Source organism: Sturnus vulgaris, chromosome 19 (genome assembly GCF_052056855.1).
Source record: "Sturnus vulgaris isolate bStuVul1 chromosome 19, bStuVul1.hap1, whole genome shotgun sequence".
Taxonomy (NCBI): Eukaryota; Metazoa; Chordata; class Aves; order Passeriformes; family Sturnidae; genus Sturnus; species Sturnus vulgaris.
This window is the reverse complement of record NC_142261.1, coordinates 5849139-5874072: the sequence shown is the minus strand read 5'-3', so window position 1 is coordinate 5874072 and position 24934 is coordinate 5849139. Positions and strand designations below refer to the sequence as shown.

Below are 24934 nucleotides of genomic sequence, written 5' to 3'. Positions count from 1 at the left end.
GAGGGGCGGGGAGGGGATGTGCTGTGCCCCGGGAGGGTGCTGCAGGCTCGGCAAGAGCCCCCCAAGTGTTTCCCCGCTGGGGAGGGCAGCCCGGCACAGATCGCACCACCCCAGAGCCCGAGTGCTGAAAACCGAGGGCAAGAGGTGATGCGGGGATTGCTGGAGGGGTTTGTCGAGCCTCCCACATCTCTCTTCCTGCCTCTCTGCCAACTCTTGGTCCAAAGTCAGGACTTCCTCAAGAGATGCAAAGTTCAGGATGCTGCAGGTCAGGGTTTTCAGGATCAGAGGAAGTCCTTACAAACTACCGGGTTTTACAGTTTGCCTGGATATATTAACTCTGCATAGGAAGTTGTTTGTATAGCAAATGAGATATTAGATTATAGCTGAAAGTCATATACTTGCTTTCAGAACTACTTTAAAAACATTCTGCTGAGTTCTGTCATTGTGCACTATTAATGTTCTGTTTAAACCTAGCACCCATATGTTTCCTTAATGATTTTGCCATTTAAATTTGTTGTTGTCATTGATGAGGAGGGGAAGCATTCACCAGTTTTTTTTATGACTTACCATTCTAAATCACCAGCCCTGAAAAATATTGCTAGGTAAGCAAAGAACCCTTCCATGGTAGTTAAAACAGGCTAAGCCATCAAAGTTGTTATAGGACAGATAACATTTCATATAGAAACTAATACTTCAAAATGAGTGCATTTGTATTTGCATAGAATCGTAAAGTTCTAAGTGTGAGACATCAAAGAAATAAGTATGTGATTAAATACAGCAGTGTTTTGGGCAAAAAAAGGCTGAAGGAGTGAACTTTTGCATGAAATTGTAATATAAATGTAACATTTAGTGTTTCGCAGCAAATAAAATTTTCAGTGTAAATATGTTTAAGTGGAGCAAATGTGCTTCTAGGCTGCTTCTGGAAATCTTACTCGTAACGTTGATTTAAGAAAGGCTACTGTAGCCTCAAAATGCAGACAAATAGGAGGGTTAGCCATAAAGTATGTTTCCTATTACTACTTTGTGAATGAATGTATAAATCTAAGTAAGTTAGGCTGTTATGGTAATATGCAGTTTGTGCCAGCAAGCGTTAGGGAACAGGCATCCCCTCATGCTTTTTTCTGGATAAACAATGCAGAGAGAGGGAAAATGTGGAGTGGGGTGATAGTCCCAAACCCACACATTCAGGAATTAAAATGAAAGTGTCAACAGCTGTGTTTTCTAACCATATTTTGGAACAGTTTTGAAGAATATAGGATTTAAGAGGAAAGTAGTTCTCATTAATTCTACCGAGCCACAAAGTTCCCAAACTAAATTAGATTGCTCTGCAAGACGTATCCATTACAGCTCAGTGAATTGGGGTTTTTTTGGCCCAAATAGATCTCTTCTTGGTGTTTTTTACAGGAGAGACTTTGGGTAGGATTTCCCTGTGCTGTGTTCATCCCAGCATAGCATCCCCTGGAGAATCAGCAGGAGTCCTTAACGTGCTGGGCAGGCACCATTGCATGCAATGACTGAAAGTTCTCTGTAAAGCATGCCTCTATTTTGGGAACTGTTTTCTTCATCTTCTTTAATTCCATTTATTGGATATGGGTATTCATGGTGAAATGACTTGAACTTAGTGTTACATTGCATCTTCAGTTTCTATCAAACACTACAGGCAGTTTTCTTTTCCTGAAAGTTCATACACAGAAAAATACAGAAAGTTTTTCAAGCTGAGCTGTTCAAATGTCCAATTTATTTCCCCTTAATTTTTCTCTAATGTGATTTTTGGGTTTCTTATTATTACACAGTGTTACTTAAGACAGATTAATTCTTTCATCATAATTCTGAAAAAAAACCCCACTTTTTCTCCCCCATCATGTTTCAACAAAAGCAAAAAGTCCTAAGAAATTAGGAGGTGCTCCACTGAAATAATCAGAGTTGCATTGCTGTAAGTGAAATCAGGACCAAGCATCTCTGCTTGGGTTTAGCTCGCTGCTATTCTGTTTGTAATATCATGACTCATTATTTATGCCATTAATGGGATTCAGGGGAGCCTGTGTGACAGGGCTGTGCTGTGTCACACAGCCAGGCTGGTGTCACACAAACACTCCGTGTGCTCTGGAGCTCTGCAGCTCACCTGAATGTTGAGAAAGGTTTCTCAGCTTTCCCAGCCCCTGTCCTGTGCATGCTGCCTGATCACAAGGTCACAGAGCTGGCTGAGGCTGTCTTGGATGTTACTTTTTCATAAGGTAGGTCAAAGTCTTTTCTGTGTGGAGAGACAGACATGGGTAGACAGATTTTATTCAGGAGAAATATGAGTTCCTTGCATACCTAGAGCCCCTCAGGAGGCTGAGTCCAGCTCAATGTTATCATTGCAGCAGGTCAGCCCAGCCAGTATTTCAGTTTTCTGCTCTTGGTCCTTTCTCTTTGAGATCAGCAAATTTAGAACTATCTATTAAGTATATTTTTGGTAATATCTCAGCGTTCTTTTATTTTATTTTATTTTTCTCTTCTATTCAGATTGAGACCTGAACTCATAAGACTTACCTGGATTTTCTAGGGACTCTGTTGATGATCCAGTGCAATAAAAAGTCACTCTGTGAGAGACCAGCCGTGCAGCTGCACAGAATTTTGTTTCTGTTACACACATTTGTTTACATACAATCAAGGAAATGTTATTTAGAAGTGTGTACCTTCTACAAGGAAAATAAACACAGGCAGTAACATTACAAATGTATAAAGAGGCAACCCAAAACTGATCACTTGAGAACTCATTAACTTTTCAGTCTGAATAAAATCACTGAGTGCAGTGCCTGTGGAGGTGTGTGCAGAACACAGAGAACTGTGCATGAAAGTCAGGAGAAAACTGCTCCTTGCCATTATCTTTGGCAGAACAAGAGTTTTTAGAATAGGATGAATGAGAATTGCCACGATTCCCTGCAGCCGTGCAGACATACACCCAAACAACAGTTTTCATTTGGCTCGTGCTCTGGTTTTTTATCAACTTGGGAAAAATAGTATTTCTGAAAGCTCTCTTTTCTCTCAGCTGCTGCTGGGTTTGGTGGAAGCAAATGAACAGGGCATGTAAAGGGAAAGGAAAGCAATGAAACGTGTCAGTGGAATTTTTTTGGTGAGACTTTGTATTACCTCCTGATGTTTGACCTTGGGTACAATGTTTATTTTGAAAAACAGAGTTGTTATAGAGCTAGCTGAGCAATCTATATATTTTTTTATTATCTTTTGCTATGGTATTGCTATTGATGGATATATTTTATTGTCATTCAACAGAGAACTCACACCAGCTGGACTTGGTAGTAATTCATTAAATGTCATAATGATAACACATTGGTATTTTTGTCCTTTGCTTTTACTTTTTTTTGTAAAGGGGAAAAATTAAAAATTATTTAATTGGCTGATTTTTTTTTCCCTTAATCATCTTTGCATCTAAGTCTGTTGCTAATGATTCACCATAGAGGATAAAGAATTTTTGATGCCCCAAGTAGACCATAACCTTTCATGCCAAAAGCAATTGAAGGTCAGACTACAATTTCAGTCTAATTGCCTTTTTCCCTTTTCACTGTCTCTTTCCAGTAATACACAACAATCAATACAGCATGTAATTAGATTTCATTCAATCTGCAAAGATTTAGAGAGCTTTCATCTTCTCATTATGTATTCTCACATCATGTCTTCCTACCCATGTCTTCTACACTAGACCCCTTTGACCTGTTCTGTTTTAGATGTGGAGGGATAAGTTGGGAATATTCCCTTGAATTTGACAGCTTATCATTCGTTGCACATCATAATTTGATTTTTGCTCTCTTTGGGAAGATTAAATGCAATAGCAATTTCCAGTGTGATAAATGGGGTTAACATTACATATGCATTTCATGGAGGAGGCTGGGGGAAAAAAAGTGGACAATTCACATAATTGCAGCACAGAGGCTTAAAATGATGGAAATAGCAGGTCCTGGGTGCAGAGTACTGATTCCTGCTGACTGGGACTCCTGATTTTTAGAGAGCACTGGAAGCCAAGTGATTGCATTTAAAATTCAGCCTGGCAATCTGCATAGGTAAAAGTTACAGCAGTATGTTTTAAAAGGGCAGTTTATTCTTCATAAGCTTGGGACTGGTTGAAAATGGGTCCAGATTTCTACTTTGAAAGTAAGGGTTGGGAACAGGCTGCAAGGGAGTCGTGTAAATGTCCACATCATATATCCACATTGTCAAAAAGAAGTTTTTACAGCTGGCAGCTCTCAGCTGAAGAGCAGTTCCTTGGCAGAGGAGAGAGGTAAAGCCACACATGCACAGGCACATTTAGTGTGACTGCAGCCTTGTACCAATGAAACTGCACCTTCCCATACCCACACATTTTATAACTATTTCTATTTAATGTGTTTATGGTCTGCTGCTAACATACATCTGGCAAAATTAGCACCTGAACATCTCCAGAAATATCAGCTCACGTGTGAGCTCTGCTCTCAGCCACGTGTTTTCCTGATCCTGGTGATGGACTTCTCCTCATCTGGTCTCATTTTGAGGACATTTTTAAAGAAGTGCAAGGTTGGTGTCATGAAGGCAGAAGGGAAAAATACTAATTAATTAATTAATTAATTAATTTTAATTTAGGCTATCATTTCTTGGTTTACCACACAGTATTTTCTATTATGCTGGGCCATTTTCTCAAACTTTCTTAAGTCGCCATTGCTACAGGGCTGACCTTCTCTATTACAAAATGATGGTCAAGTCCAGCAGACCAATTTCCCCATCACACTTGCTTTGGTTATGTTAATCTTGATTTATGTAGCTGAGGGAACTCACAATCAGTGCTTTCAGAAAGGTCAAGGTTTTATTCTCCAAAACAACAAACAGAAAACATAATGAGCCAATATTTGGATAGGCCCTATATAAATATAAGGTAATATTCAAAATAGTATGACTCTATTTAGGCACTTCAGGAAGAAAAGTTCTAAAAGTTTAATTAAAAAAGAGGGCAGCTCTCTTTTGTAAAACAGACAAAATTGCACTCAGCTCTGCAAAATATTGACAAATACAAAAAAATATGTCTCCATTCCGGCAGCACATCAGTGATTTTAAAGTCTTTCTCTGTACTTAATGTTTCATATAGTGGTAACTAATTTTTATGTAATGTTTCTGCTTTTTGCCTTTGTTGCTGGGAAGAAAGCTTATTTTGACAGGAAAAAAAAATCACGTGGTAATTTTATCATTGACTCATTTGTGTGGAACTTGAATCATTTGTATCATATGAGATTAAAAGCAATGTTTACAGAGGCAGAAAGGAAACCTTTGCCTGATGTTTTTTTTGTGTTGCCTTTTCAGCTGTATTCCATTTCAGTATCTTTCTCTTTCTTTCTACATTTAGCTGGAGTGGGAAAAGCAAATATGGGTCTGTCATATTCCCAGGGAGGAGCTGTAGTGTGGTGGCTGCACCTACAGCCACTGCACAGGTTTAGAGGATTAGAAAACAGGGATTTAACTTAATACCCTTGATAGAGAGACATGCAGCTGGTTTTTGAGTTTGGGAGGGTTTATTGTTTGTTTGTTTGATATTTTAGTAAATAAAACAGGTAGCAGTTAGGTAGCAGTTAAACCAGGAGCATCATTTTAGAATGAGGTTCCAAACACTGAATGTGTGGCACTTATCCAAGGGAATACTAAGATTTATGAAAGGAAGGAAAATAAATGAGTCATGTTTAACAAATCTGCCTTTTTTAAATGCTCCTCTCTAACTTTACTAATGGGCACTCAGTTTCTCTTTCTCAGCATACTTGGCACACTTTTTTATTATTGTTGTTGTTTGTGGGATTTCTCTTGGTAATTACCACCATTTAGTTGAAACCAACACACTGGAGGACAGAAAAAAGGAAATAGAAAATAAAAAGAGCCTGTGATGTTCTGGATAATAGGAAGGAAGAGAGCCAGTGACAACAGAGCAGCTTCCAACCTTGTTGTAGTCCTATTGATCAAAACTGTCCTCTGAAATAAGACACCTCGAGTTCCTGAGAGCGAAAACCAGAGAGAGAAACTCCCAGTGACCCAAAGTCATCTTCTCCTGAGAGCACAGAGCTGAAACAGCCAAATACTAATTGGATGTGTCTGCTTTTCCTAAAACACCTAGCTGTGGTGCCATGGAAGTGGCTGTGAATATCTGAAAACTTCACAGGTGGAGGCAAAACCCATTTCTAGGACAGCAGGGCAAGTGCAAACAGATGAAAAACTGTCTTTCTGCCCTAGAGTTTCTATCCTTTCAGGTGTTCTGGAATATCTAGGTTCTCCAGACAGTTGTGAAGATAAGATACAGCACAACTGGCACTTACTGGTTACTCAGCAAGTCCTGTAGGTGATAAAATGAGTGTAAGGCCATCTCCTGAGCCAGGATTTCTTGACTTAATGCAACAGAAGGCAGCAAGGATGCAACTTGGTCTAAGTCTCGGATTTAGCTGGAGTTACTTTGAGTTTAAACACATGGTAGTGCTGCTGGGGATAAAGGTGACAACCTTGGTTCTGTTGGTTATTTCTCTGTTTGATCTGTTGGGCTTTCAAATTCTTATTTATTGAAGTGATGTCACACCGTGATCTGGTGTAGGTCCAGGTGAAGTGAGCTCTGTGTGTGTCTGTAGATGTCCAAGGAAGGTATTTTGGAGCTGAGTTCTGATCTCTTATCCCTCTGGTTTGATGCTCTCCTCCCACAGTGAAAAAAGGGGACTTGTGCTTTCTCCAGTTCTTCACACTAACTTTTCATTTCACCTGGTTTAGCTAAGTTGGACTCCTTGCTGTGCATGGACAGAGAGTCCAGCAGCACCTTTTGTGGGAAATCCAGTGGAATGGATGTTCCAGAGGAGCTCTCACACCAGTTCTCTGCCCCTTTTACTGCACTTGTCAGGCCATTTCATTTCTGAACAATTCTGTGTTTGTGTTTAATTTACTTACATTACTTGATCTGAGGGATCTTCTCACAAGCCAAGGATGAGCCTGGGGCCATGAATTGTTTTGTATCCTTGTTGAGGACAGTCCTTAGTGAAACAATGCAGCAGAAATGGGCTGGTTTTGAGAATCTCTGACAAATGGCAAAAGGCCTAGATTTTTTTGTTGTTTTTTTTTTTTCTTCTTCAAATATGTCCTTGATTACTGTGTTTGAAGGAGAGTCGAGGGCAGCAGCAGGGTGGAGAGCTGAGGAGACAATAGAGGGATTCTGCTTTGTCATCATGCGCAGTGTGGACGCAGAGTTCTCTTGGGGGCAGGAGAGTTGTTGAAGTAAATGAGCAAAACGTTTTTAGAGAAGGTGAGAATATAGATTTCTGAATATCTTAAGCCTTGTATCACCTCCTATGGAGCTGTTCTCTAGAAGCACTTTCACTTGCCACCGGTCTGATTTATACTTTTAATACATGAGCTGTAATTTGCATGTCATCCTGGGAGAGTGGGCAATGAAGAAAACTAAACCAAGGAACAGGTTTTTAAAAGAGCTTCTCTTTAGGTAGCTTTCTGCTACTTAAAAAAGGTTCTGTCAGGCAGAGATATTTGATGCCAGAGTACTACAGGAGAGTGTTATCTATTTCAAAGCACAGTGTTTGGGATTCCAGTGACTGGAATCACATTTAAATAAGCCAGATTTGGTGGACGAGGATACAAAGGAACACGATTGGCTTCTGGGGTTCTTAATGTGCATTTGCTTCAGCCTTGACCTCCTGGCTTAGAGCAGTGAGCCCAAGAGGCTGCAGCAACACCTGTGAAATGGCACAGCACTGGCACAAGCCTTGCTGTCCCCCAGCAGGTTCCTGACACCTCCTTCCCCTGTGCAAAGCCAAGACGGGGCTGTGGAAAGAAGCTGTTTGTGTAAAGGCCTGTGGGCCACAGGATTCACAGCCCAGAGCTGGTCCCTCTGGGGTTCCCAGTGTCTCACTGGGTTTTGCTCCTGGGGAACTCTTGAAGGGGGGTTGAGTCAGCAGTTGTGTGTAGTTGGGAACCTAAGCCAGGTACAAAAGTGACATTGCTTTCCAAGCAAAGCTTGGGTGCTGCCAGCCCTGCTGTGCTGTAGCAGTGTGTGGGGTGACAGACACTGCACGGGGTGACTGCCTCAAGTAGGTTTTTATGATTGCAGCAATGATTCAAATTCTCCTCAGCTCACCCGTGCACTTAGTCCTGTTGAAATCAGTTGCTTAAATTAATCTTTGCTATTGATCCAGAGGCATCAGCACAGTCAGTAGTTGTCAGTACAGTAACTCCAGTGCTGAATTTGGCCAAGTGAAGGCATTTTTGCCACATGATGATGGAGAGTAGGTTTGGGGTTGTGATGATGTGTATGTAGTAACAAAGGATGAAGTCTTGCTGTATCCCTGTACTACTTCAGTATGGTTGAGAACAGGATCCTCCTTGAAGGTTTTGGAAGGATTCCTCTTTCTAGCAGAGATCTGCTGAACTTTGGGAGACTTTGCCTCTGACTCCTAATTCTGGGGACTCTCCTGGCTTCTGTGTTTGTGCTGTTTGGCTCCAGTTTGCATTTTGCAAAAAGAAGTTCTCAGACCAGCTCAGATTAGCACTTTATGGTAACTGTCTTGCCAGTGGTACTGCAGGACCATTTGCAAAGGAAAAGGGAGTTTGTTGCATAGGATTTCGTTTCTCTTGGAAGATATCCATGAAGACAGCTGGAAAGCCCTTTCCTGCAATACTGGGGAAGTTTGCTGCTTCTTTTTGCGTTTTCCTCTAGCATTTTTGGTGGGGTGGCAGGGTTAATTGGTTGTTTTTCATTTGGATTTTTTTTGCTGGTTTTGTATTTTATTTGGCAATGGGGCCTTACTGCCCTTTTAGAAATTGAGTTTATTTTTTTCTACAGCTCTCATATGCCTCTAGGATGAACAGCTTTTGTAAATAAAAATGTATTTTTTGTTATATTAACTCATTTTCAAGCAAGCCTTGTGTTGCAGCAAAGATTGGTGGTATTCTTTCCTGCACACGCTGAACTGAAGGCAGTGATAAGACTAAAAATATCCCCAATTGAAATAGCATTGTATAACCCAAAGGTTAGTTTTCCTCAGGATGAAAATTTGCAGTTGCTCTATAGGTTCCTTGTAAGACAGATTTCTGGTCATGCAGCCATGTGTAAAATGAGGCTACTGATAGCTGCAAAGTTCTGTATCTGCAAAACTCAGCTCCACTGGTGGCAGAATTCAGCTGGTGGCCAATGCTGGCACCCATTGCTCTGGTGTGGGCTGGGGGTGAGTGCTGGGTGTGCTCCCAGCACTGAACTGCACTGTTCACACCTCTAACAGGAAAAACAGATTTTCCAGCACGGAGCTGTAAATGCTAAAACCTGCTGATGGATTGCAGGTGGCTCCATGTAACAGATGGGGCTGGGGCAGGAGGGGAGAGTGAGCTGAGCATGTTGGAGTTATTAAACAGCCTAATGCTAAGCTGCCCAGCTGCTGAAAGAGTTGATGCTTTCAATTTCCACAAGCAATGAGAGGTTTTGGCATGGAAAAATGGGTGGTTGGGTGGCTTAGGTGTGAGCCTGTGCTAGCCTTGGGTTTGGAAGCCATGTGGAGAGTTTTTTTGTAGTTCTGTTACATAATTTGTGTGTTGCCCAGAGAATCCCCAGGACCCAGGTCTGTGGATTTAGGCTGTTGACTTTCCAAAACCATCACAGGGATGTGGGCAGCTAAATTCTCCACTGGAGCCACCTTTCTTCCAGGGAGCAATCATTTCTACCACTGTTTAATGAACTTTTGTATCTGCCAGAAGTTGCAACTTTCTCGGCAGTTGGAAAATGTCTTTTGTTTATTCACTGCTGGTATTGCAAGGAGCAGTGAAAATGTTTGCAGGTATTAATTATCATTATAATTAATTATAAATTTAACATATTTCTTCAATTTAATATTTGGCAAACTCACCCAACACATCCTTCGTGGGGTGCTCCTTTAGGCACAGACGTGACCATGTCAGCACTTGCACTGAACACTTCACCCTCAGCTATTCCAGCTCTGAATACACAAACCCAATAATCTTTGATTTTAGACCTGTGCCAGCCTGATGCTCCTCCTGAAATAGATCCATCTGGCTCAGTGCGTTTCCATTCAACAGAAAATTAATTCCGGAAGGGAAGTGCCTTTTATAATGCTTCTATCCAGGGGGGTTATATGTAAAACCTTCTGTTTCCTGAAAGAGTCAGCTTGGTATGGGTCCCATATTCACAGCTACGTTCCCATCCCAGGCTCACATAACTCAAAGCTGGGCTGCAGAGAGCCCTCTCAGATGAGGTCATGGAATGAAGAATTTCTTCTGTGATTCATTCTGAACCTGATCTGCCTAACAACTGGATTCTTTGTCTCCCTCTTTCTGTCACATATTAAAAAGTTCACAAAGTGAGAATTTTCAGTCTTCTTTGCACAATGAGAAGAGTGAACAAAAGATGTGCCTAAGTGGAGGAGAAATATTTATGAGGGAACAAAGACATGGCCTTAACTTTGAAGCTGGGATGGAGCAGTTGAGGGACACGGGCTGAGTGATGCAGAAGGAGATGAGCACTGCAGAAGGATTTTTGCATTTGTTACAGAACTACTTGTTTAGGCATCTCTCAGCCTTTAATCATGCTGGCAAGAAGCTGGAGCACAAATAGAGTCTAAGAGACACAGTGGTAGAATGAGGCCAGTGTGAAATTATCCTTATTGCAGTTGCCTACAGTCAATGGAAGTGCTCATGGGATGAGTGAATTGGGGTCTGTGCCCAACTCATGGCAGAACTGTTCTGCCCTAAGAAGAGGTGGAGCTCCCCATGGCAGCACCATGTAGGACAGGTCACTCTGGGACAGCCATACCACAGTTTGACAGTGCATCTTACAGGGAGTGATGATGGTTATTGTGGACCAGTTTCAAGAGAGAAAAGCTCTTGTATGGCTTCCTGATGGCACTGAGTAACAAAGGCAGAACCAGGCCCAGAGGACAGGACAGCTTCAATTAGACATGACTAGGCTGAGACACGCTGTGCTGTCATAAAGCAAAATGATATTTCAGGATGGAAATTCATTTTAGAAGCAGAAATCAGTGCATGATCTTCTGGTTTTGTTGCTTAGCTGGAAGATTCCTCTAATCTGTTTGATGGGTGATATTGCATGTCTGTGGCTCAGTGCCTCAGCATATGGTTGTGAAACTAGAGGTTGATTATTTTTGAAAGTATTTTGACAGATACTGAACTGACAAATTCCCTGTTAAAAAGAGAAAGGGAGGTTTTGTTTGCTCCTCTGCTCATGAGGTTTCATGAGGGTTTTAGGATCATACCTTGCTTTATATTCCTTTCAAAGATGGGGAAGGAAAAGCACTCCTACTATAAGCAATCAGAAGGATTAATTTTTAAATTAATTCCAGGGGAAACAGGCAGAGCTGCATGGATTGGTGTGTCCTGCTGTCATGGTGCCTCACCTCGAAGTGTGTATTCTCCCTTTCCAAGGGAAGAAGTGCTAATCTAGCGAGTCAGGCATTTCCATGTGAATTTTCTGTAATATGGAAAAGTAGTTTTAAATGGGATCACACACATACCTCATTATTTCATTAGGAATCCCCTAATCTGTGACCAAAAAACACACATTTTATCACTTACCCTGGTTCTCCTCATTGCCACTAACCCCTGACAAGAAGCAGAGTGTGTGAGCTCACAGAAACTGGAACTGGAGACAGAAGGGGTAAAGAAAATATTTTAAGCTGCTGAAATACAAGTGCCAGACCCAGGAGGGGCTGTCCTGTGCTCCTTAGCTGTGGTGAGAGCTCATCTTTCTGCTCCCCTCCCCTTATCTATGTCCTCAGGTTAACTTTGTGATATTGTTAATCATTGGTGTATTTAACTGCCAGGCATCCAACAGACCTGGACACACAGTAATTAACACATTTAATCTTAAAAATATATTTAATTCCTTGAGCACCTAAACCAAGAAAATTGAGTTTCTTGTGGGTTGGCATCTCACAAGTGAATTCTTGGGCGGTCTCTAACAGCTCCAACAGGTCTCTTGTGTTTGATCTTTCACCAAACCTCTTCTCTCAGTAGGAACATTTTAATGGCACTTTATTCCCAGGTGTTGGCTTCTGTGACACTTGCAGAAATGCAATTTTTTGAGACCTTTGACTGTCTGCCAATCTTTGGCTGAAGTTAGAAGCAGTCCTCGAAATTTAACAAGCAGAGTGAAGGGAGAGTCTGGAGAGGGAAGCAGACTGACAGACAAATGGAGACAGCATGATCCCACAAAATGTTTTTTCTTAGCAAACCAGGATAAAAATCATATTGGTGACAAATGGGATTTTTTACTTACTTAAACACAATCATGAAAATTAAGTTCGGAGCTTTTAAAGGAACTCACATGTCCACATTGAACTGCTTTGCTTGCTCTGTTAATTGGCAATATGTTAGCACAAGCATTTTTTCTCTCTACTTTCCTGCTTATTTCAGTTAATAACTACAGCAGCATGACAATTCCCTGACACTACACCACTACTGCAGGAGAGCCTGCTATATTTTCAGCCTGCTGAAATGGCAGACTCGGGTCCCACTAGCCTGTCTCAGTGCCTTTCAGTAGTGAGTGAATAATTCAATTACGAGCAGAGCAGAGCAGAGCAGTGATCCCGGTGCTGTGTGCTCGGCAGTGTGATGCACGTCCTGCTGCTCATCTCATCACATCCCCATCACAGCCCAGGGGCTCAGCCCTGCCTTTCCCTGGCACCACTTGGTGCTGGCAGGCTCTTGCTCCTTAGGAGAAATGTGTGACCTGAAGTTTAAGTGTGACCGGAGAGCGCCTCTGCTTTGTGTCCTTGAGGAGTGATGAGCCCAAGCTGTAAACTCAGAACTCAGGTTCCTGAAATTCAAATTTTAATTCATACCAGTCTCTCTACTGAAGGATGATCTTCTCCTGTATAAAGGCACTTTCTATCACTGTCCTCATTTCTCTCTTTACTGTGTAATTTAACACCTCATAATGTAGTCGTAAGTACAAACCGGAGACACATCAGGGGACAGGGACATTCATTCTGTCATGGAATCTTGGCATAAAGGAAAGGAAAGCTTGAAGAAAAATTGAGTCTCTGAAAACTTGAGTTACTTTTTACTTTGCCTTGGTGAAAACCAGATAAGCACTGTTGGCAGTCAGTGGCATTAGGAAGGTATATTGAAAAAGGTTGATCCACAACTTCAAAAACTTGGCCGCTGTCTTTATATATGATCTGAATTCTGTGTATGTGTGGTAATTGAAACGTGCTCTGTAGGTGGATCAAAGCAGCACGTTGTTACCAAATGCATCCTGTCTTTTCCAAGGCAAGCCCAGGGGTCCTGCTGTGGGTTTGTCAGGGCCTAAATCAGCCCTAGGTCACAGTCAATTCGTACAAATACCCACGTGCAATGAAGCCAATCTTGTTAATAATGAATCAGTTATTATAGCAGGGCTGGTTTTTAAAGTGCCTGTAATAGTAGATTGTAGCTTTCCCGCTCCTGGAAGTCTGAGTCAATTTATCTTTATATCAACAATAAAGCAGAAAGGGCAGAAATCAAAGTAAGCAATGTTTTTATTACCGCTTTTAAATAAAACATTGTGCCAATATTTTTTCCCTAACATTACATCTTTATTTTCTCAAATTTATTGGCAATTGCTATTTATCTTCATTTCTCCTTTCTTTTTCAAAGCTATCTCATCCTTTGATTTGCTTCCCCCAGAGAATGTGGTACCTAATTCTTTTTATTTGTCCATGATAAATCCCTGATTAATTGTATGTTATAAGCAATCCATGCAACTTCGTGTCTTTCATTTCTAAAGAGACTTTCTTTTATTAATATAAAGAGCTAAAGCTTTCCTTTCTAGAAGCAAAACCAAATCCAGACTCAATATTACCTTGAACAATAGCAAGGCACTTCAAAACCAAGTAAGATTCTCAGCATTGTAGACTCCTATTCCTCCTTTGTGAGCAGGAGAGACTCAGACCTTTAGTTGGGCACACCCTCTAGTAGATAGATCTGTTATAAATGTGGCTGTCACTTCATCTCATCAGTTAGGAGGACTCTGCATAATAACTTACTTCATCCATTTTAGCTTCAAATATACCATAATTTGTTAATTTGTAAGCATTTTGGTTTAGGTGCTGGATTCAGGACTGTATTTTTGCTGTTTAAAATGTGTCCTGTGTTTAGTTTTGAGCTGACTTGTCCTGCTGGCAGAAAATTAAATCATATACACATTAAGAGGCTGATGGAAGGAGGCACTGCAGCCTGGCATTGACAAGCAAGGCACAACTGTGGTGTATATTGAGATGAGATATGAAAATAAAGTGAAGGCAGGAAAGAGTAGGAAAAGCAGAGATGTGAGTTCTGTCTCAACCAAATTCCCAAGCCAAGCTCCCTGAGAGGTGTCAAAGATGTGCCTGAGAAAGAAGAATGCAAAGACAGGTCAAGAAAAATACACAGATCTAAAATAGACAGTCTGTCAGGAAAATGAGTATGTTTTGAAACCAATGTGCAATGATGCAAAAAAAAAAAAGGAAAAAGGTATGTCACCCTTACAGAGCTTTTAAGGCAATACCACACTGAAAGGAAAGGGGAGGAATCAAGGCTCTCTCTGGCTCCTGTGGAAACCAATATCCAAATTAACTGTTTTTCAAGAGAATGGGTGGAAATATTTGAAATCTCACATCCTCAATAGCAGCTGATGTCTTCTCCCATCTATTCCCAAGGGGAAATGTCTGATGCTAAGATGGAGAGGCAGCAGGTAGAGAGCCAGCCCTGCTCTGACAAACCCAGGGACCTTCTCAGATCATTTCATTCTCTGGTGGCAATAGGAAGAGCATGGAAGGGAGAGCAGTGGATGTAGCCAGCAGGTCTGTAGTTGTTAACATTGGCTCTTTATTGTGGTTGCATTGCCAGGGGTGAACTCAGTGACTAATTTAACAACAGTGGAAAATCGAGATCCACTTTCAAGCACGATGTGACTCTGAGTTCCAGCAGCTCCCACATCTGGGTTTAATGCTGCCATCCTCTGCTGTGCAAAATGGGCTGAGCAACCAGGAGCTTTTCAGCCATACAAATGGCAAAGTGTTCTATATGACTTTGTTGTTGGGAAAGCTATCTGTGTGATTATGTTAGTTTAATTTAATAGCAGGCTGTTTAGGTAAATGAGCAGGGAGGCATATGAGTGTCTGCAAATAATGTGGAGCATGATTGCAAAATGATGCTGCAGGAGATGGGCTTGTCTGGCCCTTTCTGGGGCACTCCAAACACTCTTGAGCAGGAGAGAAGAATCTTCCTTAACCTTGGACAAAATCCCACTGAGACAGAGACCCAAGGGTGAATCCTGGGCTCAAAAGCAGTAATTTGGCAGGTTGGGCAATGTCAGATGTGGTAGAGCCTTTGATGAGTTTGGACTTTATTATCAGCACAATGGAGTCTAAAACAGTATGAACCTGCATAGGACCTGAAATTAGATAGATTTTTTTTTTGGTTCCTTGTGTTTAAAGATTTTTTTTTTTTCCCTTTTGGAACCTATGCCAGTGGGATTGACTGTTGTAGTGGAGCTGGTCTGAGAATAGAGCAGTCAGGGACTTCTCATCCAGAATTGCACCAGAAGTCAAGGGGTATTTTTAATGATTGGAGGTGTGCATTCAGCTCTGTAGGGTCAAGGAAATGTCATTGCATTAACAGCAGCTTTCCAGCTGTGGCTCCATCCTCTCAGACCTTGGGTCACAACTCCCTTCCTGCAGTGGTCCACTGCTTCCCTTCCCTACCTTTGATTAACACAAGCAAACTCCTTGCTTTTCAAAAGATATTTTCCTCATTTATGAAATTAAAATCCTTTAACTTGACTGAACCAGCTTGTTCCTGAATCTAATTAAACAGCCCTGAAGTTTTAGTGCTTGCACCATGGAGCTTTTCAAGGAGAAGTCGCTCTCCCTTCCTCTAGAATGGCTCTGTTATTGTTTTAATGATCACTTCACCCAGGAGTTTTCACCTCTGTTTCCCAGGAAAAATTAAAGAAAATCTAATATATTGATACAGATGATCCATTTCATGTGAGTTGGTGACACTCTGACCGTGACAGTACCAGAGAATTCATTGCTGCAGGAGCCCATTGAATCTAATATTAGTGGCTGGGCTTTTAAAGGACACTGGGTAGTTTTATGCCCTGTTTCTACCTGTCTGGTTAAGATAATGAGGGTAATCTAATACTATGCCTCAGGGCTTTAGTTACCTGCCTATGGGGTTCAGAAGGGAACTCTGCTTGCAGGGACTGTGCAGAGTTTAATTGGCCAAGTGCTTTATCATTTGTGTTTCATTTCCTCTGAAGCCTCAGGTATTGGCCACTGCCAGAGGACAGGTGCCAAACTGATGACATTCAGATTTTGTCTCCTTTTAATATCACTGGGCTGCCAGGCAGATACACCAACATTTCAGCTCCTCCCCCTCGACTCCAGATTTATGCCATCACCAGAAGAGTTTTTTGGCTTTCCTCCAAAGCCCTGAAGAGAAAAATACATTTTATGTTTCACCAACAAAAACCACGAGTCATCTGGGATTTAAAAAATTCTAGAAGAATCGTGGCATCTGTTATTTATTTAAAGATAACAAAATGATCTTTCTCTATGAATGATCTTTTTGATCATTGAAATAAAAATTTAAAAAAAAATTAGAGTCACACACATATAATTTAAAATCATGCATCTGGGGTAGGGGCTTTGTATTTGGTCTCTCAAAATATATCCTTATATAGCTCTTCCTGCTTAGGTAGGAAATCTATTTTTGTTTATATCAAGTTTCTGGCAAAACTCTGACACCTCTCTTATTATCTGTAAATTTGGGATCAGTGTCCTACCTCACAAAGGAGCCTTTATCTTCATCTCCAGTGGACTGTACAGCTGCTGTTTCTTGGTCCTTCCAGTCGTCAATCTGTTTATCTCCTCCTGAATTATCTGTTGTAATTAGAATACATTTTCTCATCTCAAGGGGTAACCAGCTCCAAATGAGTGTTCTATAAAAGCAATTACTTTTGATATTAGATATCTGTACATAAAAACACAGTATTTCTTCCAATTAAAAAGCACTAATGAATTTTGTGTCTAGAGAGGCAGTAGCCTACGCAATGCTGCAGTTTCTGTGAAGCCAAGGAACAAAAGATTAGGGCTGTAAGAGGGCAGGGGTGTGTGTGTTGCACCACTGAATAGCAGATCCAGAGAGAACATGGCTCTGCAAGGACATCCTGTTCCTTTTGTCAACACTGATGAACCAGATCTCTCTCCACATTGTGCCAAGATGACTAACACGGTTTGTCCTGCTTTGCCTGTCTTCTACACCTGGCTCTCAGTCTTTCTATTTCCTCAGATATTCCTCTCCTCTTCCTCAGAGTATTAAGTCTTGCATTTGGCATGGGGCAGCTTTAGCAGAGGTGGACTCCTCTCTGCAGACACAGACTTGTCACCTTTCATCATCTCAAAATTACCTGAATGACTAGGGAGCTTTCATCACAAGCTTTTCTCAAAAAGGATCATTTCAGAAACACCTTCACAGTATTATATTGTCTCCATGTCTTCTTTCTTCATCATCTTTCTTGCATCTGGTTCTTGTCTTTATTGATGGTGAGTTCTTTGGGGTGAGATCTGGGTTTTTTGGCTCATGTAGCATCTGCTGCAGTGGAACCCTGAGTCTGCACTACATGCCATGGAAATTCTAAGGAAAAAACTGTTGTGGACAAATCCTGTCCCGGTAGGACTTACCATGTAGGATTTAAGGATTAAAACATCAATATGGTGGGAGCAGAGTGTGTAGGGTGGAATAAGGGTCAGCTTCCAGCCCAGATGCTGAGAACAGCCCTGGGCATCTTCATGGAATTTTCCATAGAATTTATTTTGAGCACTTGACAGATATTCACATGTTGTGTCTCAGAGTGCTCTCTGCAACCTGGAAAAGTCCCTGTTTAGAAGAAGAAACATATGGCAAAGCACACAAGGGGCTGGGTATTAGTCCTCTTTGCAGATAATCTACATAATTTCCGAGGTGCCTGGTTCTGCACTCTCTGCCTGACTGGCTGCTGTGGGTGGGAAAGGAGCAGCCCCCTTACAGGCAGAGCTGCCAAATCACTTCATCCCCTCACCATAACTCAGCACTCTTCTCACAGATGGATGTCTTATAGGATTGCCTCTCATCTGGGCATCAAGACAGAAATACAGTCTCAGGCTTTCCATTGGGGTCTGGAGATGAGGTTAAGCTACAAAACTACTGCACCTCCTCTTTCTAGAGACAAAAAGTTGCATATCAAGTGCTTCAGCTTTACAAGTTGCTGAACTCTTTTCCTTTTCAAGCCAGCAGCTGCAGGATGCTGTTTGTCTTCTCCCTGATATATCTGCAGAGATACTTGGGGCTGATACCAAGCACCAGGGGACATAAACTTTTCAAGCAAGGATGCTGCAAACTTGACTACAACTATAAAAATAAGACTGTGTTTTGGGTTTCAGATAAATGGAAGAGCTGCAGTCACTTAAATTAGACGGGGTTTTGTTTGTTGCTCTCCAATTTCCAAAAGTTGGAGCTTGTATCCCTGTGGGATGTGATTTGCTGAATGTTGCTGTATGTAAAATAAATCTCCACATTCCACATTCCTTCTAGCTCAGAGAGTGAGCACCTTTTGATATGGGCAAAATTCAGATCAGTTCTCTGGGCAGCAAATCTTATATATTATGTAGGCTTGCTTCAGGGTCATGGTGGGAGAAACTGATTTGGGATATGGAAAGTTGGGATATGCAGAAATTAAGGGCCAGGCTCTGTTTAACATTTAGATTGAATTATGAGCTAGACACCAGCAACTCCCTATGCTGCATGCTACTGTTTGCAAAGTTGGCTGAAACACTGTCAAATAGTGAAATAGTTCCAAATAAGATTTTTTTTTTCTGTGTATCATTGATCCTCGTGTTGCAACAGAAAAATGCTTTTATTTTTTCAGGTTTAATATTGGTGCCAGTGCATTCACTGAATTCATGCCTATGGGGCTGTGCTGGGTGTGTGTAAGAGGCACCAGTGAGCCTCTCTCTGGTGTGAGTTCTTTTAGAATTTATTAGCTAATAGTTATTTTTAGGGATCACTAAAATGAAGTTATAAACAGCTGGTGAGCTGAGACCTTTAGCTTAGTGTTCAGGCTCACTTGTATTGCACTTCTCCTCCTCCTCCTCCAACCAGCTGCTTTTCTTGGGCATCTGCTTCACTCTGACATGTAGCTCCTGAAGGAGGAAGATCAGAGCTTCACTCCATGCCTCCAGATATGCCATTCGTTGGGGCTGTAACCTTCAGCTGAAGTTTCTAGCTTCAACAGAACAAGCTTACAAAATTAGCACAATACAGTAATTCAAGGTGGAAGCATTAGGGCTGATTCAATAGCTGCAACTGCTCTAATTCCTGCCTCTAAACAGGTGGGTTTACGTAAAAATAGCTTTAAAAGACATTGTAGGCTGAGTCTTTTTTAAGCTGTTACTGAACTTATTCCAGAATCTCTGAACCTTTTTCTTTTCTTTGCAAAGCTGTAACTAGAAATGCTAAAAGTCAGCTTTGTCAATCTATGTGGAGTTGCTATTGTCCCTGATTCTTTTTTTCTTTTTTTTTTTTGACCTATGCCAAGTTTTTTCAGAGGGAAATGTTTTATCCCTTCCTTTTAAGGTACTAGAAACTGAAATTGTGCAAATGCTATTCAAATGTGCAGACGATCTAAGTGTAGATAGAGTTCAGAATTTTGGCTTTGGAGCCCTTCTCAAGCTGGGGCTGAGACAGGCCAGCAAGAGCACTTTGAGATTTTGCAGCAATTCTGTCAGTGTTCTGTCATTCTATTATTATTTTTAATCACTTATTTTTATTTTGATTTGTCAAAAGTTTAATTTTGTCTGAGAACCTGATTTCAAGCTGCCTGTAATTGTGTTGCAAATAAGAAACAATGATAGTAAAATAATCACATCCATAATCTGATCTAGCTTTTGCCATAGTTTCTCATATAAATCTCCTTAGCACTTTCCCCATTGTGATAGTGTTTGTGATGAAAAATAGAAGATCTCTTTTCTTCCTACAAAATGATGCATCCTGTGGAGCAATTAATCTGGTTAAGGAACTAAGGCTGGTTTGTTCTGCTCTCCATTCTCCCAACAATTTCTGACCTACACAGAAATCTCTGCAGTGGGAGCAATAAATTTGAAATGAATGACAGACACTAATTATTTGTGACCTCATTGTCATCTGCAGCATGGAACAGTCTAGGACCATTCCCAGTGTATCAGCTGCAGATATTTTTAGTCTAGAAAATTTAAAGAAAAGACAGCTTTAAAAATAGCTGCTCACTGGGCATCCCCTTTCTGCACATCCCCATTTCAGAGCTGGCCCCATGATCTCAGTCCTTGGCTCTGGCTGTGTGCCTTGCCCTCATTAGTTCTGATTCCATGGAAAAATGGGTGTGAGTTAGGACTGCAGGTGAGTAACCCAAAGATAAGACAAGGAGGTGGAAGTCTGCAATAAGCTGGAAAACAAGAAGGAAACAGAAAAGTGCTCTCAGATGAGAGCCTGGAGGATGTGCTGGAAGGTGTTCACCAGCAGCTCTGCTTCAGCCAACTGGGGGATGCTCATCCCATCACCTGTCCCCTGATCCCATCTCTTAATACCAACCTATTTTTGTGAAGATGCTGCTGAACTGAAACTCCTTTTCTGTATTTGGGGGGTGGGGTTTGTTTGTTTTTTTGGTTATTTTTTTTAAAGGCTGACCAGTGCAGTAACTATGGATTTGGGGGTTAGCAGGTCATCATCTTGACTTAGAGAGTGATGGGAGAAGGCTCTCTGTTGTGGAGACAATTGCTGAAGCAACAGCAAATCAACTTTGAGATGGAAAATGCAATGCAAATATGTGAGACACAGTCTGGCTAACCAACCATGCATTGAGGAACATTGCCTGTAATTGCTGCCTCTAACACACATGCATATATAAAATACAGTATATTCATTGTTCCTAAGAACTTCTAGAGACATTTTAGTGCTCTTCTTGAAGGAAAGCAATGTGATATCATTTATTTAATTGCTGCTATATATATTGGTCAATGTTACTGCATTACTGGGATATCTGTCAGACTAAGCTACAGTTTGGGTAAAGAATGGAGAAAAGAACTCACAGCAATATGCTCTGAGAGGAAGTCAGACAAATGATGACTCCTTCCCAGAACAAGATCAGATTAGCAGCACAAAGAGCTAGAATATCAGATTTAGGAAAAGGTATATGAAATAATTGTCATCATGCATGGCTTGGCAGGCTGTCTAACCAATTCTCTCACAAGTAAAATAGCCAAGTGCTTGGTGCTTCCTGTGGGTTGGAAGTTTCATTCCCACATTACTTGTGCCATAAAGACTCAAGTGTTTTGTTCCATAAACTGCAAGACCATATGGTATGAAGAATAAAGTTTTCAACTACTGGAATTAAATTGTTGCTTCAAGTCAAATGAACATGCCACATCTTGGAGACCCTTTCATTAAAGCAGGTCAGTTAATTTTAATGAAGTCATCTTCAATTTGCTTTGATGTTATATCAGAACCTATCCCAGATGATCCCAAATCATCATCAAATTAATTTCCACATTATGGTCTTTCAAGGACATAGGCTTTGTCAAGTTTTCTGGGGTTTTGACTTTTAAAGTGCCTAATCTGAATTTTTTTCAGAGGAAATTGCTGACTTTTCTCAGATACTGAGCCCCCTTTAAGATTCTGTATATTGGGCATGTCAAGCAAAGTTTGCAGCATCACTGCTGGTGATGTCTGTTAAGTCTAAGACTGTATCATGCAGGAAGATTAGGCTGCTGTGTTTTTCCTTTTGGGTGGGAAGAGCTGTAGAGTCTTGGACATGTAATTTCTGTAATTACTCAAGCAAGGAATCATTGTCAGGCATGGAGGGCTCTCTGTTTTAATTTTTCCAAAGGAAAGTCAAAGTGCCAAGTAGCCTCTCATCCCAAATTGGAACAAAAAGAACAAACGTTACAATTTTCTTCAAAATGAAGCTCCCTAAAATATTTTCAGAAATATTGAACATGGATTGAAGCACTTCACTTAATAAGCTAGAAGAATTTCTCTGGTTTGAAGTCCAGACTAATCTTGAGTTTTAGTCATGTTTCAGTGCATGGTGATGAGGAGCATGAAGGCATCAAAAACACAAACACAAACAAGGTCTGTCCTGACTCAGGACACTGACTGCAGTGTTTGTGCATTTTTGTCAGCAGTGTCTGAAATTCAGTAGCAGAATTCCTGAGCACTGCAGGTACTCAGCCCTTTTATGTTAATTTGTGACTGTTTGTATCGTTGCACTTACCTTAGCACAGGATTTTGTCATAAGCACTGCAGGACAAAATGCAAACAAAATTTCACTCTTTCAGACCAGTAATGAACCAGTGTCTCTCAGGGCTGCCCTGTCACTAAACAGAGATGGTGATGGAACTATAACAAGCCAGGATATTGTTAGCAGTGAGGTGCAAGAGAATTCCTTAATGTGACTTGGAGAAGCCAGTCCCACATTGGTACTGCCACGTGTGTTTCTTGCTACCAAATGCTGACAGTTTCTTTCTTTCTTTTTTAATAGTTTAGTTGAAATAATGACATTTTCCTCTTGAAAAAGTCTTGATTTGAAAAATGTTGAGCGGGTCAAACTCTAATTGCTTTACTTGGTATGGTAAATGATTTGGGGGAGAGTCACACATTCCTGTATGGTGTTCCCAGGATTATTATAAATACCTTTGTCACTTATAATGACTTGTTGATAGCGAGCCCCTTGGAGAGGAAAGCTTTGACATTAAACACAGGATATTTGAGGAGCTTATTTATGAGGATTCAGCACCAAATTAAATGCTTGTTGCCATGGAAGAGGTTCTTGGCAGTGTGATCATATGGGCATTTTTTATGTTGGTTTTAGTTTTTGAGTTGACCAGTGAATGAAGCCTGTAAATGCATTGTTGACTGGCTAATTTCTCAGCACTAGCCAGTGCTGCTGCTGTGAGCTGTACAGAGCTGAGTATCTTACATATTTCATTTGTCAGATGTGAAGTGCAGAGGAAATCTGGAGTGATTCCCAGGTGGAGTGTCAGCTCCATTAAAATAGTTTTAGCACATCTTTGTGTCAACAGGCTGGGCAGCTTGTGTATTTGAGTCCAAATGACCCATCTGTTGACTCAGGCAGTGAAATCAGATTTATTCTGTATTTCCTACCCAGCAGAAGCTGGTGACCAGTCCACAGCTGTGTCCCCAACACAAGGGAACCAAAGCAGACCAGAGCTGCAGTGGTCTTGGAGTCATAGAACAGGTACCAGAACTGATATTAAGGTGAAGTTAGACTGGCACACCCACATGTGGTAGAAATTCAACATCTCTCCCTTAAAATGAGTGAAGCTTTAATGGGCTACATGGGGAAACCCTCCAGTTCTAATGGGGAAAATTTTTTCTTAATTATCTTAACAATAATTAGGCATTTTGGAAAAGAAGGAATCGTGAAAGCTGCTAATTGATTCTTTATAGTCTGCTCATTATGCACAGATACTACAAGATGTGTTGATTTGGACTTTGGTTTGAAAAGCTGGGGATAATTTCCACAGAGCCATGAGGGTTTAAGAGCTGAGTTTCCTGGGAGATCAGTTCTCATTTATCTGAAAACATTCTGTGGTCACAGAAGAGGTTCTATCCATATCCTTTATATTAATAATTTGATTTTTTTTTTTTATCTGTTTCATTTAGGTTTGGCAAAGCCCATGGGATTAGTTGAAGGTCCAGGAGGTTTGGGCCAGGGGGGAATGGCTGCTACCCTGAGAGATGACAGCCATGAATCAGAGACTAAGTATGAAGAATATGGTTACAATGCCCAGCTCAGTGACAGGATATCACTGGACAGGTCCATCCCTGACTACAGACCAAAAAAGTAAGTTGAATTCTGCATTATTATTTGGAGTAAGGGATTGATTGTTGTTCTGCTGACCCATTCTTCTCCTCACATCCCTTCCTGATTGAAATATGAGAGCAGACACTTGCACAGATACCCCTGAGCTGAGTGAGAAACAAACCCACTGCCATCTGAAGCATAAAGTGCCATATTAAAGGCATAGCTAATTCTGTCAGTAGGACATTAATATGCACGTTCAAGGCCTCAGATCCAAACTTACATCAGGATATCAGTGCTTTGTGGGTTTGGTTCATTTAGAAAAACCTTCAGAGGTGGCAGATTTAGTCTGTGCTTCTTGTAGTCACGTGCAGTGGGAGGGGGGAAATGCAGCAAACATTTTATAGTCACTGGTCCCTTAAAAATAACCCCAGCTTATCAAATCAATTGTCTTTAATTGCCTTTGATATTCTTAGAATTGTTTAGTCAGGGCTTGCAGTGTGCTGAAACATGGACTAAGTGCAATCCATCGGGGTCCTGTAATTGCAGTAAGATTTTTTTTGTCTTTGGAATGTGTGTCTATTTTTATTCCAGTGTTTATAGTCTTCACACGCCTGTGCTATGCTTGACATCGCAATTACATGTTTATTATTTGCACTGATTTATTATATTTTGTATTAAATAACTTTCAAATCTTTCATATTTATGGAGTTATATATTTTCCAGATGAGACATCTGCACTGCCATCCCATGAATGACAATCAGTAATGTCTTAATGCAGAGAGATCAGCAACAATGCCTCGTTGCTCTCAGGAGACAGAATTGAAAAGAATACTTAATTAATTTCTAATAATAATCTTCTGTTTTAAAAGACCCACTGGGGCTCCTAGGCAGAATTGAAAGTTAAATAAAAAAGTATCCTATTAAGTGGTGAGAAAAGTTTAGCCAAGCTAAACAGCTGCGCTCTGTGAGTAGATTGCAACTGAATTAGGATTTTAGACAGTTCAAGCTGCCAAAAAAACCCTTCAGCTTAACTACAAATTTCATTAGCTG

General features: G+C 40.9%; 1 protein-coding gene across 2 annotated transcripts in view; it reads left to right on the top strand.

Moving 5' to 3' along the window:
- GALNT9 (polypeptide N-acetylgalactosaminyltransferase 9) overlaps window positions 1-24934 on the top strand; it is a 125281-nt gene that overhangs the window by 273 nt on the left and 100074 nt on the right. Inside the window, exons 1-2 of one of the 2 annotated variants that reach the window (XM_088176310.1) lie at window positions 21461-21509; window positions 23743-23923. In XM_088176310.1, the coding sequence (XP_088032436.1) occupies window positions 21470-21509; window positions 23743-23923 (221 nt within the window). In that variant the 5' untranslated portion in view covers window positions 21461-21469. Of the gene's footprint in view, window positions 1-21460; window positions 21510-23742; window positions 23924-24934 lie in introns of those variants that run through there. The other variant, XM_014874864.2, reaches the window with a different exon arrangement.